Source organism: Lepeophtheirus salmonis, chromosome 11 (assembly GCF_016086655.4).
Source record: "Lepeophtheirus salmonis chromosome 11, UVic_Lsal_1.4, whole genome shotgun sequence".
In the NCBI taxonomy this organism is placed as follows: domain Eukaryota; kingdom Metazoa; phylum Arthropoda; class Copepoda; order Siphonostomatoida; family Caligidae; genus Lepeophtheirus; species Lepeophtheirus salmonis.
The window spans coordinates 14,191,697-14,216,721 of NC_052141.2; the positions used below are offsets into that span (position 1 = coordinate 14,191,697).

General features: G+C 33.2%; 1 protein-coding gene across 1 annotated transcript in view; it reads right to left on the reverse strand.

The window, feature by feature from the left end:
• Nucleotides 1-25,025, reverse strand: part of LOC121126496 (pinopsin-like) — a 73,142-nt gene that overhangs the window by 8,695 nt on the left and 39,422 nt on the right. The window contains exons 3-5 of the mRNA XM_040721819.2: nt 7,081-7,240; nt 6,588-6,777; nt 2,679-2,805 (exon numbers count right to left, since the gene is read on the reverse strand). Coding sequence (XP_040577753.1) covers nt 2,679-2,805; nt 6,588-6,777; nt 7,081-7,240 — 477 coding nt within the window. The remainder of the gene's footprint in view (nt 1-2,678; nt 2,806-6,587; nt 6,778-7,080; nt 7,241-25,025) is intronic.

The following is a 25,025-nucleotide window of genomic DNA, read 5'->3' on the forward strand; positions in this document are numbered from 1 at the left end:
TTTGAATACTTTTAGTCCTTCCCTGGATGATCAAGGAGGCCAATGGAACCCAGTTCTTTTTCAGTAAGGCTCTGCTCCTGCACACACGGCCAAGAATAGTCAGGACCTTCTCAACAGCAATAAAATCTCTTTTGTAGTCACAATACCTGGGCCCCAATTCCCTTGATGTGAACCCCTTCAACTAGGCAGAGAGACAGGTTTGTGCTACCAGCCACAACAGCATCAAGACCCTGGAACCCTCTATTACTTAGTACTGGGTGGCTATTGATCCCGCGAAAGTTGTCAAGGCGTGTAAAGCTTTCAGGCCATGAATCGAGAGAATGGTTGCCAAAAATGGAGATCACATTGTATATCATAAGTGTCAATAACATAAAGAATAAATTGAATCATTACACTCTTTTTATACTGTCAACCTTAATTGATGTAGAAGCAATCCCGATTCTTAAGAATTACTTAATTATTAATTTTTTTTCAATAATAACAAAAAATAATTATAATAATAACAAAATTTGTAAACAAGGCCTTTGCAAACTTGGTCACTATATGTTGAGGATTTAGAATCAATCACTGCCTTTACACGGCCTAGGAAAGTCTTACAAGAGTTGATGAGACACTTCTCAGATAAGGGCCCTAGCGCCCTTCAGTGAGTCCCCACTTAGGTCTAAAATTTTATGGGGCCCCCTCTCTAAAGTGCTTCACATGGTAAAGTCTAGCCAGGTCAAATCTGGCGAGGAAAGGGACAACACATCTCTGTGACTCTTTACCTCTTGAGCCTACCTCGTATCGTAAATGAGGACAATTCCTTGTTGCCCCTCATTACCTACTGAGGATCTTAGCACTACAGAGAAGTTGTTGACGATTTGATTTATCAATTTAGGTGTGCTCTTCTTGATCTTCTTCTCTAAGCTGGACAGGAACTGCAGATCCCTCTTTAAATTGGCTCGTCCACTTTGTGCTTTTTTGGAAAGGTATTCCCCATCATTTTTCATCTTACCCACCTTAAAACCAGGCTCCTGGGGACCTTTTCAATTTCTATGATCTTCGCCACCACAACTTCTACATCTAGGAGATCTGAGATGTGCTGCCCTTTGGGTTTTTTTCCCCCACTCATGATGATACATTGACGAAATGTTTATTATAGTTTGTTTATACACATAGGTTAGGTCTAAAGTTTTATTGGGCTCCCTCTCTGAAGTGCTTCACATGGAAAGTCCAGCTAGTTCAAATCTGGCGAGGAAAGGGGCAACCCATCTCTGTGACTCTTTACCTCTTGAGCCTACCTCGTATCGTAAATGAGGACAATTCCAAAAGTAATTACTAAATCTTTCCATATTAAGTAGAAAATTAAAATTAATTAGCAGTCCACAATTTGTTGCCAACCCTTTAGTATTAAGTGGCAAGAATAGTCCCGTGCCTAGCAAATCCAAACCAAAAATCTTAAATACTTTAAGTACTATGTCAATGAAGAGTTAGGCCGACATCATGGAAATCAAATGTAGCAAATTCCATCACTGCATAGAAGATTAATTATCCTTGATAATATTTCTATTTATAACAAAATCCTTTATTCAATTATGTTTGTACAGAGTACAATTTATAAAATAATACGTAGTTTGTAAATTTAAAGACAAATGTAGGATCTTGGAGCTCATCAAATCGTTGAGAAAAGGTAAACACAGTTAGAAAACAAATCACAAATACACACAGACAGACACATATATATAATCTATGATGTAAATCCAGTGTGTTTTTTAGCTGGCCCGTTAATTTGGTAGTATCAAGAAGGAATTTTCTTTTCCTTCGCAATTTTCATTATTATTTAATTCCTAAGTAGTCCTTTCCTAAATAGATTTAAATATATTCAAAACCTGATTTAACATTCATGTGTGCTCACAAAAGACGGAGCGTAGCCCGGAAGATCTGTTGGGGAGTTACAATTGTATGACCTTGTTGGACTCAAAGTGGAATTGGTCATTGACATAGGAGTAATTCTAACAAATGTCCTTGTTTAGATCTTTTTCTCCTTCTTCTCTTGTCACAGCTAATTGAAGCTGATCTAATGAAACGTCATGAGCATGATTCTTTCTCTCCTCCAAAACATTCTTCAAATTGTCAGGGTTACATTGTTGATTTTTGGTTTATTTTTGTAAATGTCCATTCTACACGGGAGTAGTTGCATCATTGTATATAATTCACACACTCTCACACAAACACAATAGAGCAAACCTGATAATATAAAAACATAAAAAAAGACCCCTTGAAAAAAACAACAACAAATGATATCACAGCGTAATAGTTGTGGTTCGTAAAAATAAGATTACCTTATGTAATTTCAAACTTGCTTGAAGCTACCTCTGCTATTTTTGAAGAAGGGTGAGCATTCTTATATCGGGATAAATACTACTATATGAATAATTTTTTATTGGAAAATATGTACACATCGTTGTTCAATTCCTACATTATCGTCTCAAAACATTTCCAGGACTCAGTACTTACGATATATTATATTTGAAAGGGACCATTATATCGGAGTCACATAAAGACTCATAAATAAAATAAATATTATTCTATAGCTTGGTTAGTATTCTAGAGTCAATTATCTTAAAAAAAAAAAAAAAGTTATGTTCATGATTGCTTTTGTGTTGAGGCACCTTATGAAATGACCATTAAAAACCTACACGTCGAAGGAAGAGCACCACCTTTGTATTGCAGTACATGATGACAATCACCGGGAGGAAGAATCCTGAGACAAAGAGGTAAATGACGTAGGATAAGGAAGTAGGCGTTTCCCAGTTTGGAGCACAGCTAAAAGGAAAATATTATGAACTAAATAATGTATCATGTAACCAAATGCTTAAGGATGGGAATGTTGTAGAGCGCGAAGTGAGACTTATGGTACTACTACTGTAATAAGATCCTTTTTATATGCTTTTGAGGGAAGGAAATTCTGGTTCAAGGGTTGTTTTACCCTCAGAACTTTTGCACTGTGAATTTAGCCTCATATATGTATATGTTGTAGTTAAAGTAAGAAATCCGTTATTATGCAAAATAACTAATTAATGTGCATAATAACTGAACTAGACCGTTAATTTGCAAAATCATTGGAATAATAAATTTCACATTATCTTCCAAGACCCTTTCCTAGGGCCAAAATCGATGCTCGGCTCATGAGATATGAAGCATGTCCACAGGGCTTGATTAAAAGTAATCACCCTTCATCAATTCATGTATTATCATAAGGGACACCATCCACTGTAACCCCGGTTGATATCCCGGTCCACGTGATGTTTTGGGTGCAAACCCAACTAACAAACAGCTTGTAATCTACCGCCAATTCATTTAATATCATCAGAGACGCCATCAACTATAGCCGCAGTTCATATCCTGAGTTGGCGGTGGGTTACAGCCCATTTGTTAGTCGTGTTAGCACGCAACACATTCTGTAGGCCGGGATATGAACCACGGCTATAGTTGATGATATATCTAATGATATGACATAAATTGGCGGTAGATTACAACCTGTTTGTTAGTTGAGTTGGAACGCAAAACAACCTGTGGGCCGGTTTATGAACTGCAGCTTTAGTTGATGCCGTTTCTGATGATATTACATGAGTTGGCGGTGGGTTACAATCCGTTTGTTAGTCACGTTACCAAGCAACATAGCCCGTGGGCCGAAATATCAAACGGGCTATAGTGGATGGCGTCTCTGATGATATTAAATGAGTTGGCAGTGGGCTACAACCTGTTTGTTAGTCGTGTTAGCATACAATACCATCCGTGGGCCGGGATATAAGCTCTGGCTATAGTGGATGCCATTTTTGATGATATTACATTAATTGGCGGTAGATTACAACCTGTTTGTTAGTCTCATTGCCACGCAACATAGCCCGTGGGCCGGATTGCCTGTGGACATGCTGCATATTCCATAAGCCGAGCATCAACTTTTTATCTCTGGATAGGATCTCGGAAGATAATGTGAAATTTATGATTTCAATGATTTTCCACATTAACTATGTATCTTTTTCCGTTTTTATGCACATTAACGGTCTTGTTCAGATATTATGCACATTAACTAGTTATTATGCATATTAACGGATTTCTTACTTTATCTGCAACATATATACTGTGGCTCAAAGTTATTTTTTCCTTAAACCAGCTTGTTTAAGGACATTTTGCCTCAAGGATATTTCGCCTTAATAAATATAAATAAATGAGATTTATAGGCCATTTTTTGTTAGTTTTGGGATAAAATTGATGTTCCCTTGGAATTTGTCATTCAAAATATATAATCTGTACTCCTATAGAACTCAATAAATGGTTTTTTTCTGTTGGTAAAATGATGGAATCATGTCCCAAAATTTGAATGCATACCCCAACAAAATCTCACTTTGTATTGAATTTGAACCAGAGACAAAGTAGTTAATAAAATTATTATAATAGGAAAGACCAAAATAAATGTACACGGCACCGATTCGAAGAGAAGAATTGCCCTTCACATCTCTGCCAGTAATTACACTGTGCAACAAAATGAAGGTCAAGGAGCGCCCTCAGGCTAAAATCCACATTTATTATCGTTATTTAAGTTGTAGAACACGAATATCCCCATTAAATTTTCTACCTCAAAAGATTTGGTCTTTAAAGCCTTTTTTTTTTAAATTCACGTTTTAGGGTATATCTACGATTCAATGCAATATTTCGACATAAAAAAACTATATAAATGAAAATCAAAGTAAATTAGAAATTTCTACAAACATTTTAGTATTTGAAAAAGGACTTATTTATCTTGATTGCAATAAATAAAAAATGTTTATAGCTACCAAAAATTGGGGTAATATAATGTACCTTTCATGAAAGCTAATATCTTTTTTCAATTTTGATTGATTTTTGGTCAATTTAGTTTTTAATTTTTATTAAGAAATTTATAGGAATAATTTTTTACAAAAACAATTAATAATTTTGTTTTAAGGGGATTAAAAAAAGTTTATAGATGCTTCATATTCGAAATAATTGATTAATTGATAGTTATACACTGATAAACGATCCAATTTTCTTCCCCAATATATTATTGTAATCTATATTAACGCAACTTAATCAGCGTATTATATTTAAATTTCTTAATAATTATGTAAAACTTAATTGAGCAAAAATCAATCCAAGACAACATTTTTTAAAGGCAATTAAAAAAATATATATATATTCGATAACTTCAGCAAAGATATAAAGCACTTGAAGTAAAAATAAAAAAGATATTAGCTTTTAAGTAAAGTCCTTCATTTTACTCGATTTTTTAGTGGTTATATACATTTTTTATTAATTTGAATCACGATAAAATAATAAATAAATCATTTTTCAATTATTGCAATTTTTTGTATCAATTTTTTATTTAGATTAATTTTCATCAATATATTTCTTTCTCGTCAAAATTTGGCACTGAATTGTAGCTATAACCTAAAAATCTGAATCTAAAAGAAAAAGGCCTTAAAGCCCAAATCTTTTGAAGTTGAATATTTTAATGACCATATTCATGTTTTAGAGTTTAAATAATAACAACAAATGTGGGTCTCAGCCTGCGGGCAAAATTGGTGATGGATCATTCATACTTGAAAAAACTCATGGATTGACCAACAAGCATAATATGAGCCAAGAGTATAATTCATTCATTATTCCAATAGAAAATCAACAGTAAATGCATGTTATAATAATAAATATCGCATAGTTTGATTTGGGAATTCAATGGGAACATTTAATTTAACCAAAATAAAAAATAACAACGTTCAAACCTCATTGATTCATATAAAGACGAAATATCCTTGAGGAAAAATGGCTTTAAGACTAAATGCCCTAAGTCGAATTGGTTTACGACAAAAGTACAGGGCATTATGGCAAAAATATATCTTTTCCACATATAATTTAACGTTTAAAATGGGTCTCCCTCTGTCATTTGTAAAGGATTTTTGCATTCAATTGTAAAGGATTTTTGCATTCATTTTGTAAAGATGTCGTGGTTATAATTCCTTCAAGAGTGATGTGGCCTCTGTTTTCCAGACTGGTTTATGGAGTTTTTAAACAGATTTTGAGCCACAAAATTCCTAATAAGTTGAAGTCGTCCTCTTTTCTCCCACCTAAACTACACCGGTAAAAAAGGGGTTCGATTTCATCATAATAAGAAACAACATTAATTGAATATGAATGCACCTGAATTAAGATGCCCTCATTTCATGTTATTTTATCTATATAAATGAATTACAAAGAATTTTAAGTAAAGGAAGATCCTTTTTAAGCACGGAAAGACAAGTGCAAAGATACATGCTTGCTATAATATATACATATGAGGGTAAAAGTTCCCGGGGGTAAAATTCCGGTGACCATAAATTCTACACTTTTCAACCATTTAAGTAGCATTCAACTAGGGAAAATAATGTTTAATTGTATTTAAACAAATGTTTTATTATGCTTTTCAAAAATAGGCAGGAATTTATCATGCAGAGCAAAATGTAAATGATCTAGTAAAGAATGACTAAAAGAGAACTAAGTCTTGCCCATCCCTACTGATATGAAGCAGCCTGTCGATATTTTGTGGACCTTACCTCATTCCAGATTTTTCTGGAGTGTATTCCCCCCATCCCAGGAGGGGTGGGGCTGCAATCAAAAATGTACTGACCCATATGAAGACAATGCTTTGAATAGCTTGTTTAAAGGACAAAGAGTAATTCGATATAAATAGGATGCAGCAGCGAAAGAAGGCAAGGACCGTGAGGGTGTAGACAGAGCAAATTCCTATTTAAAGAAAAAATGATGAGAGTAAATTCTTTTTTTATTGTTGATCAGTAAGATCTGAACTTTTAAATTTAAATCATTGAATTGAATAAATCCCTTTCATTTCCCAAAAATGTTCAACAGATCAAATTGAATATAAAGTACCATAAAACCCCACCTTTATTTATAATTTAATTTGTTGAACGTTTGTGGAACATAGAAAGGTATTTTTAAAAGGATCCACTTTTAAACCCCTTCAAATAAAGCGTTACATAAAATGAATTATTAACATATATATATATATACATAACTTGAAGACCTTACCTAAATAAGTGAGTACAAATCCCACGATTTGACAAAAAAACCGACCAAACTTCCATCCTCGATTAAAGGAAGATAAAAAGTCAATAGGGATGCCAAATAAGGAGACCAAAAACTCCGTCACAATTAAATTTAGAACTAATAAATTGAAGGGGTTTCGTACCTAGTTGATTAAAAAAGAATAGGCATAAAAATTACTAGACTCTCACCAAAGTGATTGAACACTTTAGTCATGCAATAAATCAGGGAGTCTTAATCTTATACCCTTAATAACAGTTGATATAAAATGTAAAACTATTATGTAAATTCACCCCTGCAATGAATAAATAATTACCCAGATTAACCTAAAATATATTTATTTGAAAATATTTGATACGTTAATATCCATGTTGTAGTTAGTTAAAAATGCAATTTTTGCACAAATGCAAATAGAGAAGACATATTATTATATCAGTTCTTTAGTAATTAGGAGACATTTTTAGAGCATTTATGGGCGTTTGTATGGGTCTTCAGTGTACTTACTAGGATTTTTCTATAAGGAGGGTCCCTCACAAATTACTTCTGAAATAATGACTATAAAAAAACAAAACAAAAAAACTAAGGTAAGTTTCGCATCGTAGGACAAATCGAAGAGGTGTTTATGGTCATATATTTTATATAGACATCATGCGTTATATTTGAGATTTTTTTTAAATAAACACATTTATAAATGTGTTAGTAAGAAGTTTTGTATCAAAATATTTTTATTAAAATATCGAATACAGAGGTGATTACAGATTTAAAAATACTATCAAAAAATGCTCAAAATAGTTTCAGATTAAAGACTTTAATTTCAGACCTTATTTGAATCATGTTTATCAATTTTAGACAACATGAAATAGAAAAAGTGTTGGAAAAAAATATACATAGGAGTGCAAATTCTGTTTGAATATATATCTCTTGGGTGGATAAAATTCAAAATACAACATAGCTACTCTTGTAGGCAGGGGAATTCCTGATTATTTGGTAATCCCTGAGATGAAGGATCTCATATTATTTTCTGAGAACGAATAGAGGGAGAAACAGACAAACGGTACATTCATAAATTATAGAAAGGACAATCTCCCTCCTCCTTTTGTCGTATTAATATAATTTATGAAGGATCATGACTGAGTTTCCAACTCCGTCTCGGGAAGAAATATAACGGATCCAGTTCTGCAATACCAAGTATGCATGGAGTCTTTCGGAGTCCAAGTTGCTTCACTTCAGCTCATGGAACCTCGGGAAGTAATCAACTTTGCAAAGATGTGCTATAATTATCGTGTCTTGTTTGCTCCTATCGTCAAATCTAGAAAGTTAAATCCTCATTTCCAATACAATTCTATATTTAATTGAGACACTTCCAAGTCAAAATTAATATCATCCTGATTATATGTTGGGTACATTATGAATATAAATTGTTTCCAACTCTAAATCCTTCATTCACTTCCACAATCAAGAGTTATCATTTATATTCCGATAGATGATGTAGATCTTATAGCCTTTTTCATTCTTTGGTTTCATTTATCAATATTAATTACTACACCACGATTTCATTTAGACATCTTTGGCTTACCGTTCTACAAAACAAAATCTATGTTATTTTCTTTTTTGAGAAATGCTTCATTCACTTACTTGGAAGATTCATGTTCGATTTGGTTCAACCTATTAATAAGGAAGGAAGAAAACTATCTTGCCTCTGGACAACACGATTACTATTTAAGAATACAAAACGGTTTTGAGTTCTTACAGGATTAAGGAACTAATGAATTACAATTTGCCACTCCCTTAGTGCACAAATCAGTTTTTCATAGATTCGTTGATTAAATATTGTTTAATTTATAGCTTTATTAATCAATTAATTTAATATTATAATAGACAATTCATAAATGAAATAATTTGAGTTCTTAATTGATTAATTAGTTTGAATATATCGCGTCTTCATTGTGCAATAAACCATTGGAAGAGGTGGAGCATTCTATTGGCTAATGGTTTTTCTGCTGTCCTCTCATATATTTCCCTTAATAAAAGGTATTTGTCGAAATGACTTCAAGATTTAACTCCATTCATTGACATTGCTTCAAGTGGAATTGTTGCGTTCATTCTGTTAGACTTAATGACATTGGTGTGAGCACTTGTTAGGGGATACAAAACTTAAATTTATGCTTGATCACAAAGTGTTGATAATTTCTTAAGGAGATGAGTTTGGGTGAAGGGACTCGAACTCTGAGAGACTCATTACGATACTTTATACTTGGATAGTTCTAATTTGGAGAGAGATTTAACCGTCAATAAAATATGTAGTGCAGGTATCCATGGTATAAATTACATTATCTTGCCGAAGTGGATCCGTTATATTACTTCTGGAGACGAGGTTGGATGCACGTACACAAGTTAGTTCATTAGCTTGATACTTTGAGTGTATTCTAATACATTTACATATTTAATGGGTTAACTAGAGGACAAGTTAAAAATGTTGTATCATTATTCGTGCGATATGGAAGTTTTAGGATATAAGTAATGTTGAACTGACATTTGAACTTTTGCATCAAGTTATCTAGTGAACCGAACTGTATAACAGGATATTACAAGGGATCTTTGATGCTCACAGAAGCTTATGTGCAAGAATTTAACCTGCCTTGGGCTGGGGTGTGTGTTAGTCTATAAGATGGATTTTTTTAAATCAATAGTTGCATGCCCGAATATTACAACTCAACGATATTACACCAACCTTTTTAACACTATAATTTTTATGGGGTCCCCTTTTTGGGGCAGCCTCGACGCCCTTCCATTTCTATTCAATAGCGTCCCTAATCCCTATGCTTATAGAAATGCTTGGCTATTGGAAGGTAACATTAACCTATTGAGTAGGGAGTTTTGTCACAAGTTTGGAGGTAGGAAAGGGAATTACTTCAGCCCACGAACAAAAGGGCCCAATTCCAAGATATTATTATATATATAATTTTGAAAAATTTATAGACTAACATTAGGAAAAGGTATTACAACCTCCCAACCTTATTTTATCCCTTCAAGTTCATGTTCAGTTAGGACTTTTAATTTCGAATTAGTCAAAACTAGACTTTACAATATTATAATGCCTCTTCAGAAAGGACATGCAAAATTCAGAAGTATTTGGTTGAAGTGCTCAATAATTTGTCTGTGAAGCGATTAATAGTAGAAGGGCCTCAATATAACAAATGAGTCTAGACAATGTTCCTTGCAATGCTAGGGATGCATTAGGCCTTAATTTAATGGAGGTAAGATGTGAGACACCGTATAGACCTGAAATAATTTTGATGAAGCCTCAACAACTGAATTCAGGGGGGGGGGAAATCCAATTTCTTTTGTTTATTGATCTGAAGGATAAGAAAAATAATTATTTCAAAACACAAGTTGAATTTCAGGAATTCTCGGACAGTTCGGGTTTATATAAAGCATTCAATATACAACTAAAAAATGTGTGGGGGTCAGTGACCTATGATGAGGTGGCTGACCATCTATCCCAATTCATAAAAGTAGAAGGTATTAAAGTGGCGCAACCAAAGTCCATAGATGACCAGGACATGAAAAACACCTTGTTATATCAACAATATCCACATCGTTTAAGGCAGCCCAGTTCCTCCTTAAACGTTATGTCAATAGGACCCCCCAAAAATGTGCCTTCTTTTCTACCTATAAATGGAGTTATTTATCAACTAGAGTTTGTTAGGGTGACCAAGCAATGTTCTAAATGCTTTAAATTTAAACATGGTAGAACCAAATGCAAGCAATTGACTAAGGGACCAAAGGCGTATTCGCAGTGGATCCAAAGGTGGCTACACCACCAAGCCAACGGACAAACAATCATCTTCATGGAAGAGGTCAATTTCAACAACTCTCCATGTCTTGACGGACAAGATAATCTTAATGAAACAACTAAGGAATCTACAAATCAACACAAGGAGATGGAAACTGAAAAGGAAGTTACAAGCCAAAGAGTCCAAATAAATAAACCTGCAGACGACTTAGTAACAGAGACTCCGACTAATCAATCAAACGAGATGATAGCTGGGGAATAAAATGGGATCGGCGAGGAATAAAACTCTCAAATGGATGAAGTAATGCACGGAGAAGAATAAAGAAAAAAAAAAACTCAGAGGAAATTATGAAAACTCCAGACGAAGACATATTACGGGAGAAAACCAGGATACTAAATATAAATCTGATACACTCAATGAAAATTGAATCTGGGTTTCAGGTATTGATTTGAAAAAAACCCGGCTGTGGGGAAACAGGAAGGTGTCTTAGAAAAGCTTAAGAAACAAAAAAAAATAAAATATATAAGTGATTATATGTTGACATTACGACCAAGAGATTGGTCTGTTTTTTATATGATCATCCCCAGATACAGGATTACCACCCAATAGTAAAGAAACGCCCCACAAAGTACAAAAGAGCTAGGGTTGCGGTGATTGTTATTCAAGTTTAAATATATTTTATTATGATACAGAATGTGAAACAAACTATTTACTTGATATGACCAAGGAATATTATTACAGCGATTTATATTCAGATGATTTTGAGATAAATATGGGTAAGAGAAGATTAGTTCACTGAAGCAAAAATTCAATTCACGATTAGAGGAGAGAAGAAACGAATTAAAAAGGCGAATAATATGGAAAAACAGATTGGCATTGGATTTAATTGTGGACAGATAAATATGGGTAAAAGATCCCTGGCAGGTTACGAAATATGTAAGATGATGGATGAAATTAGAATAAGAAAGGCACTTCTTACGGAACCAACTAACAAAAATAGCCGTTTGATCCTTGTTATGACAATTTTGTACATCAATGTTCCACAGGATCGAGCGTAACAGTAGGGTTTTGAAATGTTTAAAGGCGGTTAGCTGAGTTGATTATTGTAATGGGGATATGGTGAGAATAACATTGAAGCTGAAGAAAACTGCGGATTGTTGTGGTATCATATTACGCGGATATAATGTTAGAATGCGCCCTTCCATTGCTTGAAAAATTGATACAAAATTAAAGAACAAATGGAAGAGATGTGTGCAGCAATTGAATTGGACATCTGCAACGAGGGAAAAGGAGTTTACATTTGTTGGAGGAAAAGTTTCCTCGATTATACATGTAACTTTCGTCAACGAGAACTTGCTTCCCAATGTTTCTTTGTGGGGTGTTTCCGAAAAATAATTAATATCAGACCATAAATATTTCATGTTCAAATTTGAAATTGAAACAGAGTCCATATTAGGCAGGAATCTAAGGTCAATCAAATGGCAAGATTATAATAAGAAGCTGCGTCCACTGAAAAAGGTTGCTACAAGTGGATTGGAAAATAAGATACATGTGAAGGTAATAGAAATTCTATCTACCGAAATAACGAATTCACTCGTCGAAGTTCTAAATGAATTGGGACTACTAAGTTCAAAAAAATATAAACGGGTTACGCCATGGAGGAAGGAAGAACTGGCAAGATTGAGAAAGGAAACTAAAGGAGCTGAGCGAAGAGTAAGAAAAACCAAATGGATTAACGATAGAGTTGCCTACTATAAATGTAAAATAGAATATAGGGAGGGGGGGGGGTAATCAAACTGGAGAGACGAAGGATTGGAGGGAGAGATGCACGGAGTTCGATTCTTACACAACAATATCATCTACAATAAAGCTACAAAGTGGTCATTCTGGAACGAGTATGAGGATGTTAAGTAATAAGAATTGGGGAATTTCGGCAATGGATGGCTTAAATGATTTAGTGAGAGGGCTTTTTGGTGACTCAATCATACATGGGTAAGAGGAAACATATGAAGAAGGAAGCCTGAATGTATTGCTTGAAAACACTAACGCAAAATGTACAAATCATATGACTGTTTCTCTGATTCGGGGTGTTTTTAAATCGTTTAAAAATTTTAAAAAGGCTAGACCAGATGGACTTACCCATGTAGTTTTTCAAAATTGAGCAGATGAGTATTATGACAGAATTGCTTTGTTGTATAAATTATCAATTAGGTTCTCGTAGGTGCAAAAAAATCTGGAGTAATGCTCGGGTAATTTTTCTACCAAAGCCGGATAAAACTGATATTTCAAAATCCTATAGATCAATCACACAAACTAATACCATATTAAAAGGAATTGAGAGAGTAATTTATTGGCATATTGTGTCCCTGGAGTTGAATGTTTGTATGATAAATCAATTAGGATTTTAAGAAGGAAAGTCCACAGATTTGGCGATGGAAAAAGTGGTAGATAAGGCTGAAAGTGTGGTACTTCGTAAAAAAAGACAAAAAATGTCATAATAGTGTTTTTTGACATAGAAGGAGCTTTTGATAATCTTCCATTTAAAGCTACAGAATAAGGTTATCTTAAGTTTGGCATAGATGATTGTACATACGGATTGAATGTTCTCAACAAGAATGTAAAGTCTCATTAACTCCAACAAAAGGAGGTCCTGCAAGGAGGAATTTTATCCTCATTTGTGTGGAACTGTACTATTCAGCATATAATTCAACCCAAGCCAGGACCAATATTGATAGTTGGATTTGCGGATGATATAGCTGTGATAATGACTGGAATAGATATGTCAACTATGGGTTCTATCATACAAAAGCAAGTGAATGAAATGAAAAGATCTGTGGAAGAAACTGTCTTAATTTTAGTCAAAATAAAACGAAAGCAATGTTCTGTACTTGGTCTCACAAAGTGAATACACCCATATTACATATAAACGGAACAATTATAGAATGGGTAAGCTAGTACAAGGAACTTGTTGTAGTTATCGATAGAAGATTGAATTGGAAAGCACATTTGGATTACATTATCAAAAAGTCTAAAAGGGTTTTATTCTCTGCCCGTAAAAGGATTGGGACGCAGTGAGGTTTAAAACTACTATATGCTAAATGGATAAGTAAGGCATATGTCGTTCCAGTTCCAGATTGAGAGGTTGAGAAGAATAAATAGATTTGCAGCCTACTATTTTGTAGTGTGATGATATCTACATCAATTAAAGCTATGGAAGCCTTACTCAATGTTGAACCTTTACACCCAACCATAAAACGACGAACACTAGCAACTCGTAGGAGAATACAAGGAGACATTATCATAACCTGGATCCCTACAAATAAAACTAAAGAAGGGACTTGGCTGATACAAGAATATTTGAAATCAATTTTAAATACCTTTAAAGCACCGATAGAGGTTACTGAGAAAGAAAAAAAATTGCTATAATATTTCACTTGAAATAGAAAAGTAAGGATGAACAATTAGTTCAAAATTTCTCAACGATTATACAAATGCTTCAAAAATCGACGACAAAGTTGGATATGGCTGGTGTATAACTAATGAATATACTTGTGTGTTATGAAAGACTCTGACGACTTAAAATGATACAATAATGTTTGACCATTCACATTAATAATAATTAATGATTTGTAGTTCTTTTTCAAGAGAGTATCTATTTCTAAAAGGTTTAATTTTGTAGCAATATATGTTTACTTTCAATTTTTTGTGAGGTTGACATTTGATATGATATGGGCAAAATAATGGGGAATATGGTCTAAATTTCGGTGAGTGTAAAAATATAAAAATACTATATGTTGCCAACAAATCTATCCCTGTTATAAATTATTCCTCCTTATTTTGAAAATTCTAACCAATCAGCGATCAAGAAGTACTGTAGCTTGTAGCAGGGGTTCCCAAACTTTATTGAGTTCGCCCCTAAAATGCTTGTGTCAATATCAGCTGCTTGATATTGACACAATAATAAACAATACTAAATAACTGATGGAAATAACTTAAACAAAACTGACGATCAACTTTCTGAAGGAATAGTGAAGGACCCTGAATAACCCTTGAAGTTCTTCTAGAAATACGGTTCTAGAACACTTTTCCGAAAGCCATATTACCAAATACCATATTGACGAACGGACAAATAACCAAATGACCATTTTGCTGACAAAGATGATAGATTCCGATTCTTAAAAAATTTAAATAACAGTTGAAAATTAAGGGTTGTCCAAAAGATTATATTTTAGGGAAATATTAATTTTTTTTTGGAAAAAAAATTCAAATAAAATATTAAAAATTAAATTTTTTATTTTTAAAATTAAAAAAATCAACACCTGTTCACAAAATATTAAATTTTTTAGAAATAAAATTCGAATATTGATGTTGTTCTCAAAAAAATATTTTATATTTAGTTTTTTATTTAATATTTTTTTGGAAAAAAATTGAAATATTAAATTTTTTTGAGAAAAATTTAAAAAATTCATAGTTATTCACAAAAAGTTGAATTTTTTATGTTAGTAGAAAAAAGTAAATATTCCTTAATAGTTAAATTTCAGTAACAAATAAGAATCGGAATGGCAAATTAAATATTACTTTCCCGATCCCGATTCCATAAAAAACACCAAATTCCGATTAATTGTCCCATCTCTAGTATATAATCTATAGAATCATTTTTGATATTTGAAATTACAATGTAGTCGTATTAATGAAAGGTAATTCGCATATAGCATCGAGCTTGCCATCTATATTAAAGAAGAAAACTGTATATGTATCAGAACGGTATGAAAAAATGACTGAAATCTCTCGAGATACTGAATGAAAAGGATATATCTCTTCAAAAGGAGGTCTTAAGTGGATTTTGTTTCGTACAAATTTATCAAACAATCATATTAGTGATATAACATAATCATTCTCTATAAAAGGAAGAATTCTGTGGGGAGGTTCTCCCCAGTGAACGACTCGAATTCCACAAGGGGCATCATCCACCAAAAAATTTCTAGAAGTACTTCTTCAGACAACAAGATGATGCAGCAGTTTTGGAGTGGGAACCGGTGGAGAAAAATATAATCTCTGTCCATGACGCTTTCTCGGACAATCATTTTGTCAAAGGGGAAGTTACTATATCCATTAATAAGAAGCTCAAAGCAGAACCAAGTCTCTGCACCTTGGCCGGTGAAACTTTATATGGTCAAAATACATAAGACGAAACAATTAAGGTGGCCAAAGAATATATAAGATTACAAAACTCCCACCAATCCGGATCAAAAGATTACAAAGATCCACTTGTGGAATCTTAGACGGTCAAAAATTTACGACTCAGTTACAGATCTCGGCAGGAATTATCTCCTTCTATGAGCAGTATAAAGATAGTGGGAAAATGTATAACTCGGTCAGCCGTCTGGAAATACTTCGACTATTTGTATCTGTAAATATGGAAGGTCTCATAAATAAAAAGTCAAGTTATCTATCAGCCACTATTCTTTTTGGATTATACGTGAGAAGGAATTCGCTTCCAAAAACTGAGGCACTGTTTGATGGATACTTTTAAATTCCAAAGCATGTATTGCCAAAAACTCACTTTGAGATAGCCAATCAGAGTAGGAGATTTTAGAGGCATTTTAATAGATGCTACATTAAGATTCGTTGCTTCTAATATCAAAATACCAAGAGTCTATGTAAAGTTAAAGTGAGTTTCATACCCTCTAAATCAGAACGTCACACGAAAAATTAAAAACATTTTTTAATATTTTTAAAAATCATCATTGTCTCTATGAAAATTTTTATAACTGGAATTTTTAGTATAACTTTTAACGCTTTCTTAATATTTGTGTTCATTCTTTCGATATTTTTGTTAATTCATTTCAATTTTTACTTTACTTCCAATATCGTTAAATCAACACTCTACTTAAATTTTGAAATGCTTTTGAATTGAAACATAAAAAAAGAACAAAAAGATGAATTGGTCTATCCCTGGAGGTCTAATTTTAAATTATAATGTTCATTCATATTATTATAATGTAATTCCTATAGGTATTTTATTTAATTATTAATTGTAATAGTTAATAAAAGAAGCCCACAAAAAAAAAAAAGTATCACAAGCATTTAGTTCAACTCATAGTTTCTACAACTCTATTATACAATATGAGTTAAGAACTCATGTTTAACAACAAGCACGTGCAGCTGTACCTCATGTTAAAAAAGAAAAGGGAATTACATCATAGGTTCATTCCTAGCCAAATCAATCACTCAAAAACTCCAGGATCTTCGATTTTTTTCAAATTTGGCACATATTTTAATGATACTTAGAAACTCAAAAATCCATAATTTAAGACTTTTTTGTTCTCTGGTGCCTCAACGCCACCTATCCTATTCTTAAATCCCTGCATTTTGAATGTTTTTGAAGGTATCGGTCTACTTAAAAAAAACATTTAAGTTATAATTGATTTATTCTGTTTGTTTTATTATATTGTATAAACCAACATAATGAGTTTTTACCCATAAGGTTAATGTCAATAATTTGACATAAAAAAAGAAAATCAAAGATGTCCATTTTCAATTTCAGTCAAATTTTCATATGTTAATTTGTAATATACCATAATCAATAAACATATTCAATGAGTTTGTAGGATTTCCTTCGCTTCCACTTACGTACTACATATGAAAATGTGTGCGTAGCGAAAGCAAATTTCTGAATATAATAGGTAAAAACGAGTTTTTGCGATATACGGGTTGGGCAGCAAATGTTAATTAATGTATATTTTCTCATTACTATGAAAAGGTTTATTGATTATTTTTTGATATTCGGACTCCACCAGCTTTTTTTGCATAAACAAACTATACTAATCATTTTGCCATTTGATCATCATGGGCGAGCAACAATCAACGGTTACTTTTTCTTTGGTAGAATCTTTGTCAAGTCTATTACCACTGCCTCTTATGGTTTCTTCTTTTTCTTCTTCGTTCATTTCACTTTCCTCGTTCCTCCCTATAGTTTCGTTGGTATCCGTCATTTCTGTGATACCTTTAATTGGTATGGGAAGTCCTAATTCTCCTTTGAAACTTCTTTCAAACTCCCAATATGAAGTGTCCTTTATAGGCGTGCACATATCTATAATGTATTCGTATTTTAAACGTACATGTTGCATTTTTGAAGATAATTCAACTTTTCTACCATTCACAGGTATTACTGGGAGTTTTTAATTTAACCTAATGTTTATTCTCAATTTTCCAGACAGTAATTTGTTAAAACTTTCAAAAACCTTGTTTTCGTTTTCATCATCAGACTCCCTTGTATGGTTGATTCTTTATTTTTCTCCAATCAAATCTTCAAATCTCCTCATGATCTCTTTAAGAACCCTCACTTTTGTTTCAGAGCCATTATTTAGAATAAAATTGTAGGGGGTTTGTATTTCTCTTAATCCCATTAAGCCTCATATTGTCAAACCAACTTATTGGTTTATTTTAGTTATGGCAAAAATATGCTTAAATTTAATAATCATTTTTAACGGACTTTTTATTGTAGTAACAACATACTCGACCCCGCTTTTAAATTCATTTTATTTTTTTATTTCATCTCTACTGAGTTTAAAATCATCAAATATTTTCTTATATTCTTAAGGGGTGATAATAAATCCTCAAACTATATTTCCTTGACTATCTCTTCACTCCAAGCCCAAATTTTCAAAGAAAGGATCATCATTAATCTTTTTCTTTTTCTTGATTTATCGCCCCTCTTTCATCTTTTTGACTTGTTTTTTGATATTTTTGGTCACGTCAGATTATGACATATTGATCCTTGTATATTCCACGCTATTTTCGCCCTCTTATTGTTACAGGGCTTATTACTTTTTCCTCTTCCGATGACATAACATTTATCACAAGGAAGGCGATATAACTAGAATAGTCACTATTTTTCCTTTACTCTTCCAATATAGTCCGAGTTGAGGATATATTCCTTCTTCTCTTCAAAAGTTGACTATAACGTGAGTTCTAATTAAATTCAAGCGGCATTCAGCGAAAGAGATATTCGATCTTAAATTGGGAAATAGAAAACTAATATAGAACAATGTCCACTCTTTAAAATTCATTGTGGGAGACTGGAACAAGATGAAGGAGAAAAAAAAGTTCAAGCCAATTTTTTCCTCACTAAAGAGCATAAAGAATATCCCATGTAGAAATTTGCAAACGTATATAAATAGCAGAACACTAGCTGGCAAAAATTTTACCGGGAATTCCATATTAAACCAGCTTTGTACCTTTGAACGTGGAGAAATTGACACCGAATTGCATATGTTTACTTCAGGTCACAAGACATATTTAGGGAGTTGTCATCTAAAATTTTATCAAAATTAGGTCTGGAGAAGAAAACGTGGACTTTCTTGTTCGGACCAATGGAAAAGGGTAACAGATCAACTTTGGGGAGGAACCTTTTGTGTCTGATAAAACAGTTTTTGTTGATTTCCATGAAGGAAAAATTTAGGAGTATTATGGACAGCATAAAATATAATATTACAATGCATTTAATGGTAGTTGGGAATCAGGACGTCTGACTGTGGACACATTTGAGAAATAAACTTTTAGAGAACACTTATAGACACCATTAAGATTGGTGATAGGGAACCAATTGTATTTTTTTAGTCATCCTAATGTAGAAAGTGTTAATACCTTCATTTATGTCAGTACTACTTGTCTTTTTTGTTATGATAATTGCTTTGTTTTATTTGTTTGTTGCTGGACATTGGATGAAATATAGAAGAAGAAAAAATTCAAGCGGCGTCCATTTGGATTCTTTGAAATATACCTTATCTAATCATTGAGGTGATTTATTAACCATGCCAAACACCTGTGTTGGATCTGGTTGTGTTTTGGATCAACCAAGGAAGAAAATTCCGCCTCACGTTTCAACCCATCGGCTCCCGGCTAATCCTATTCGAAGACAAAAGTGGATTCATGCAATCAGGATCATCAAGAAAGGTTAAAGTAGTATATTCGCTTCATCCCGATGACTTCACTTATGAATAATTGGATAGGACTACCAGTAGAAACATAAAGAAAATCCCAGATGGGATCGAAGCCTCACTTAAAAGAAGATGATGTTCCTTGCCATTATCCCAATTTACCCAGTTATTTATCAACTTCTTCAACATAAAGAAGATCATCTACGGCCACTTCAACTTCTTGCTTTGAGAAAGAAAGGATAAATTCAACATCTAAAGCTTTTTTCGAAGTTGAAAAAATCCCTCCATTTGAGACTGTCCACTCCTAATTGAAAGATAATTCATTAATCTGGTGACCATCTCTGTTTTTGTTTAGAATTACTGTTTGATTCAAGAACCGTCACGTTGAAAGTCACGCTTTCTTTTTCTTGATTTCAGAAGGGAACATTTCTCTACCCAGCGGATTTCAAGTTCTTCCAATCAAACCCCAAAATATAGATATTCTCCAATTTTGTGAGTGTGAAAATTGACTCCCTGTGGTAGAAAGAGGAATCATTATAAAAAGAAAATCTGAGCATCAAAGTTTTTTTTTCAAGGTTCCATTGTACCTACTCATCGTCTTAAGCACTTAGTTAAGAAAGATGGAATACTTACAGATACTTAATTCACTTCAGTGCTTTTTCAACCCAAGTTCCAATAACCGAGTTGTCTGGAATATTTGAAGACACCAATGGATTGGAATGTGAATGAGGCTTAGATTTGGTGTTTAACATCTGTAACACCGAAATTGGGCTTACCAATCTCAATGCTACTCATAACCACATCGGTGTGTTCATTGCAAGGTCGGTCTCTAAAAAAATTATTGTTCCAACTCCAAGAATCTTTTAATTAAAGAAAGTTCCTTCGATGTCAATAATATTCAAGATACCACCGAAGAAGAAGATGATAAAATAGTTTAAGTGAGTTTATTAATAGAGTAGGACTTATTATCCCTTCGAATCTGCTCTTTTTGTCAATTTACACCATAAACAACTTCCAAAGTAGCATTTTGAAGAGCCGAGATTGAATCCAAAAAAAAAAAATTCAACACTTCCTCTGCTAATTATATTTTCAATTATGCGGTGATCCAAAGAATTAAGAGCGATGAAAGGTCAACCTCACTTATAGATAAAATTTGAATCTGGTTACTAGTACCAGGATTTATTGAGCAAGATTTCATGCAAAGTATTCAAGGAACTTTGTAAGGTACGTAAATGATGAAATTCGTTCAAGTCTGAAGCGGAAAAAAGAATGAACATCATATCAACGAAGACATGCTACTAAATTCTCTGTGTCTTCCGAAAAAAACAAACAACTTTATTTGAATATTTTCTATAACTCCTTTTAAATCTTAAAAAAATCATTCCATATTTTGATTAGGATTAATATTTGTTATTCATTTTTTTAATCATTGATAATGCAGAAATATATCTTCCGTTGTATTAAAAGGTCTTAATTTAAGGGAATATATATATATATAAAATACTACTCAAATGTATCATATTTGGCTATTCATAAATTTTTGATGATATTTGAGTACTATTGACTTTATTAATCTCGTTTATTTTTGGTACTACACTTGAAAAGGTAAAAAATCGGGGGCTATCCCAGTCTATAACTACCCTTGATTTTTCATATTATCATTCGTTACTTTTGAATCTCTGTTATTAGGGGAATATCCGAATGACCTTCCAAGAATTTTTGGGATTCCAAAATCTGTAAAAATCTATTCCTTCGGTTTAGAAACTCTTCCCTCAAGTTGTCATATAAAACATTAAAAAAAAAAAGAGCTGAACGTGAAGAAGGGGAGAATAAGTGATCCTGGAGACATGAGCAAATTTGCTAATTGTTTACATAGATTTAAATTGTAAAAAGAGGAAGGGAAGAGAAAAGAGGATGACGAAATTGATTAGAAGAAGTTGGATGGAGTAGCGAAAGACGATAAAAGAGAGGAAGAGTAATGCCGGGATTTACTTCTATTTTTCCAAGGTACAAATAATATCCACGGATCCGGATTCCATTCTTACTCACTACTAAAAATTTAACATGACGTCATTTCAAATCCATAAATCATTCATATTCGTTTCCCATCCTTCACGAGTCATTACTCATCTCCAGTTCCGACTTCCCAGCCATCCTTCTACAAATCCTCACAAAAACTACTAACTAGTTTAGAAACAGCCGAACATAGAGCCAAGCATGATCAATATATACAAGACTACTTTTTTTCAGAACTAGATAAGCTGTCATTTGTAGCCAGAAAGTAGCAGAATTAGTTCTTTCAAAATGCTCTTTCAGCGACGCATCTGCTTGAAGACCTGCCAGTCAAATCTGAAGATTGCTATCTTGAAGTGTTGTGTGACTTCCTTTATGGACCCTCTCACATCTAATTGTTCCCTAACTGTAGGGAAGTTTGCACAGTCTACATATAGGTCTTCCATCAAAAACCCAAGTTTCTTCTGGAAAGAGTGGACAAATGTCGTTTGATCTCAAACTAAAATGTCCTTACACTATAACTTCAATTAAGTTCATTCTTGTGTATAGGTATATCAACCAGAAAAGCCACAATATCCATCTTCTTTTCATTTAGTAAAAAAATAAGGAATATTGTTTGGCCCTCTGGCTTTTTGTCTGTACCAGGAATGCTGAAATTTCCCTTCAGATGAAACAGAAGCGCTCCAACACCTTAACTTCAATTCAGTTCATTCTTGTGTATAGGTATATCAACCAGAAAAGCCACAATATCCATCTTCTTTTTATTTTGTAAAAAAATAAAGAATATAGTTTGGCCCTCTGGCTTTTTGTCTGTACCAGGCATGCTGGAATTTCCCTTCAGATGAAACAGAAGCGCTCCAACACCTTGCCTTTGCTGAGCGTTGTTATGCAACAGGAGGTCATCGGCATTTGCATCAACCTCTCTCAGAAATTCCCTGGGTATTCCCTGATGGGAAGAGGATGCCCACAGAAAGATTACCATTCATATCATTTTATTCATCACGTCAGCATACTTATCTGACAGGGTGGAGCACAAGTCTGATTAATAAATTAAACAATGGTAAGAAATGAGCACTGGATTGTCATATTTTATCCTTCCCACAGTTCCTTTCTCTCTCCCTAGAGCTTCATCTCTGGTTATTACAATAAGTTCGTTCGGCTTTATTCACCTTTTGACTAATATCTCCTTTATGGCCAAATAAATTCCTCTCCTCTTGAGTACCTAACAAGTCGAGACAAAATTAGTTTGTCTCCTTATTGAAGAACCTTACATAAATTAATAGCTGAGAATGATCACATTTATCAGTGGACTCATCAATAGCTAAGCTTACGCATGGTGTCTTCTTAATTCCTTCATCCAGCTATGCAAGCACATCCTCTGTCAATATATTTGTTTTCTTTGAGGCTGATGATGCTGAGATGGAAATCTGTTCTAAGAAAAACAAAGGAACGATTTTACAGGAAAATAGATAATTAAACTCATTTAACCTCACGAATGTATAAATTTACCAATCAATCATAAACAAGGCCTATTACCTAGAATAATAAATAATTCCAAATAATCTGAATGAATATTTCAGGAGCATACAGAAAAGTATTGGCTATAAAATGTAGATTCAAAAGAATAATAAGTCTTTTTTTAAATCTTGGGGTGTGTAATATCCCAGTTCACGAACAAAGGGTTAAATAACTCCATTTTTAGAACATGGAGATATTCCTTCAATGAATAATTCTCTTGTATTCATCAATTAAATAATAACTTTTTCTACTAATTTATATTCATATGTTTATATATAATCTACTGGATACCATTCTGTAAACATAATCATTCATAATTAGGGGTTGACTCAACTCTCTGGAAAATAGTTGACCTTCCTTTTTTCTTACACAATCTTGCCTGTTTTATCATTAGCTAATTTTTATTTCATCAGAAAAGTCTGACGGAATTACCACCGTATTAAACCCATCCTGGAATTGGAAATTCAGTTGTTATTACCCCTGCCAATGAAGTTGAACAGAAGTTATGTTTTTGCCTCGATTTGTTTGTTTGTTAGTCACGAGGATTATGGCCAAAGTTATTCATTGATTTTGATCGAACTAAACACACATAACCCAATTTGATTTTAGAAGGAGGTTTTCCACTCTATTGAGTGCTCATTCTTGATATAACTATTTTAATTATTATGTTTTTTCTAGAATTGCTTGTACAGTGAACTTAATTTCTTTTAATTGATACATTCCTTTCCTTGACCGTGTATGTGTATGACCTTCAGTATATGGCCTCCCCGTTTACAGATACCTATTGTTTATTGTGTAGGAAATTTATTTATTGAAATATATGGAGGGGGTGGAGGTTTCAAGGGAATTGGCAACCTGTGAAAGGGTAATACAAAATATAGTAGACTTTATATTGTTGGAACAGGCATGTCAATCATAAAGCCTCTGCTTGGGCAAGGTGGAGGGCAATAACTCACCCAGGTGCATTCCATATTCCCGATCAAAATAAAGATGTTTCTTTTCACGTGGGTGATAATCTTTTTCCCGCGTCTTTTGTCAGCAAATTACCTTCTCAAGGGTAACAGCCTTCAATAATAAAAATTCATGTTCAGATTGAAAATACAAAAAACTTTGCACGCTTTCCATGTCATATTTTATACAACTCTAGTTATATGTCCAAGGTTATAAGTCTTATTATGTCTTGTGAGTATTTCATCAAATGTAAAATGAAAAAGTCCTCAAAAATAAATTTACTTAATGACTTACAGTTTATGGTAGTAAAACAAAATCCTTTGCCATTAGGATACAAATCCCAATGATTAATCTGACTAATCCATAAAAGAGACAATCCACCTTTTTATACTCACAACATGAAACATGAATGCCATAGATATTATGTACTGTACAACGTGGTCCAGATGAATTTGGATAATCTTTATAGGCTTAGAACGTACAAACTAAATGGTATAAAAACTTCCTTTTTTTTATTTATTATTTGAGGGTTACATTTAATTGCATTCAAATAATTATTCATGATGAGATCCACTTTTCTTGATAACTTGGGCAAAATGGCGTCGGAAGCTTTGGCAGCCCGGGTTATCTCGTGCATATCCAACTTTTCCATTGTACGGGTTCTACACTTTTAATTTACATTCCCTGGATAGATGGAGTAGCCTAAGGA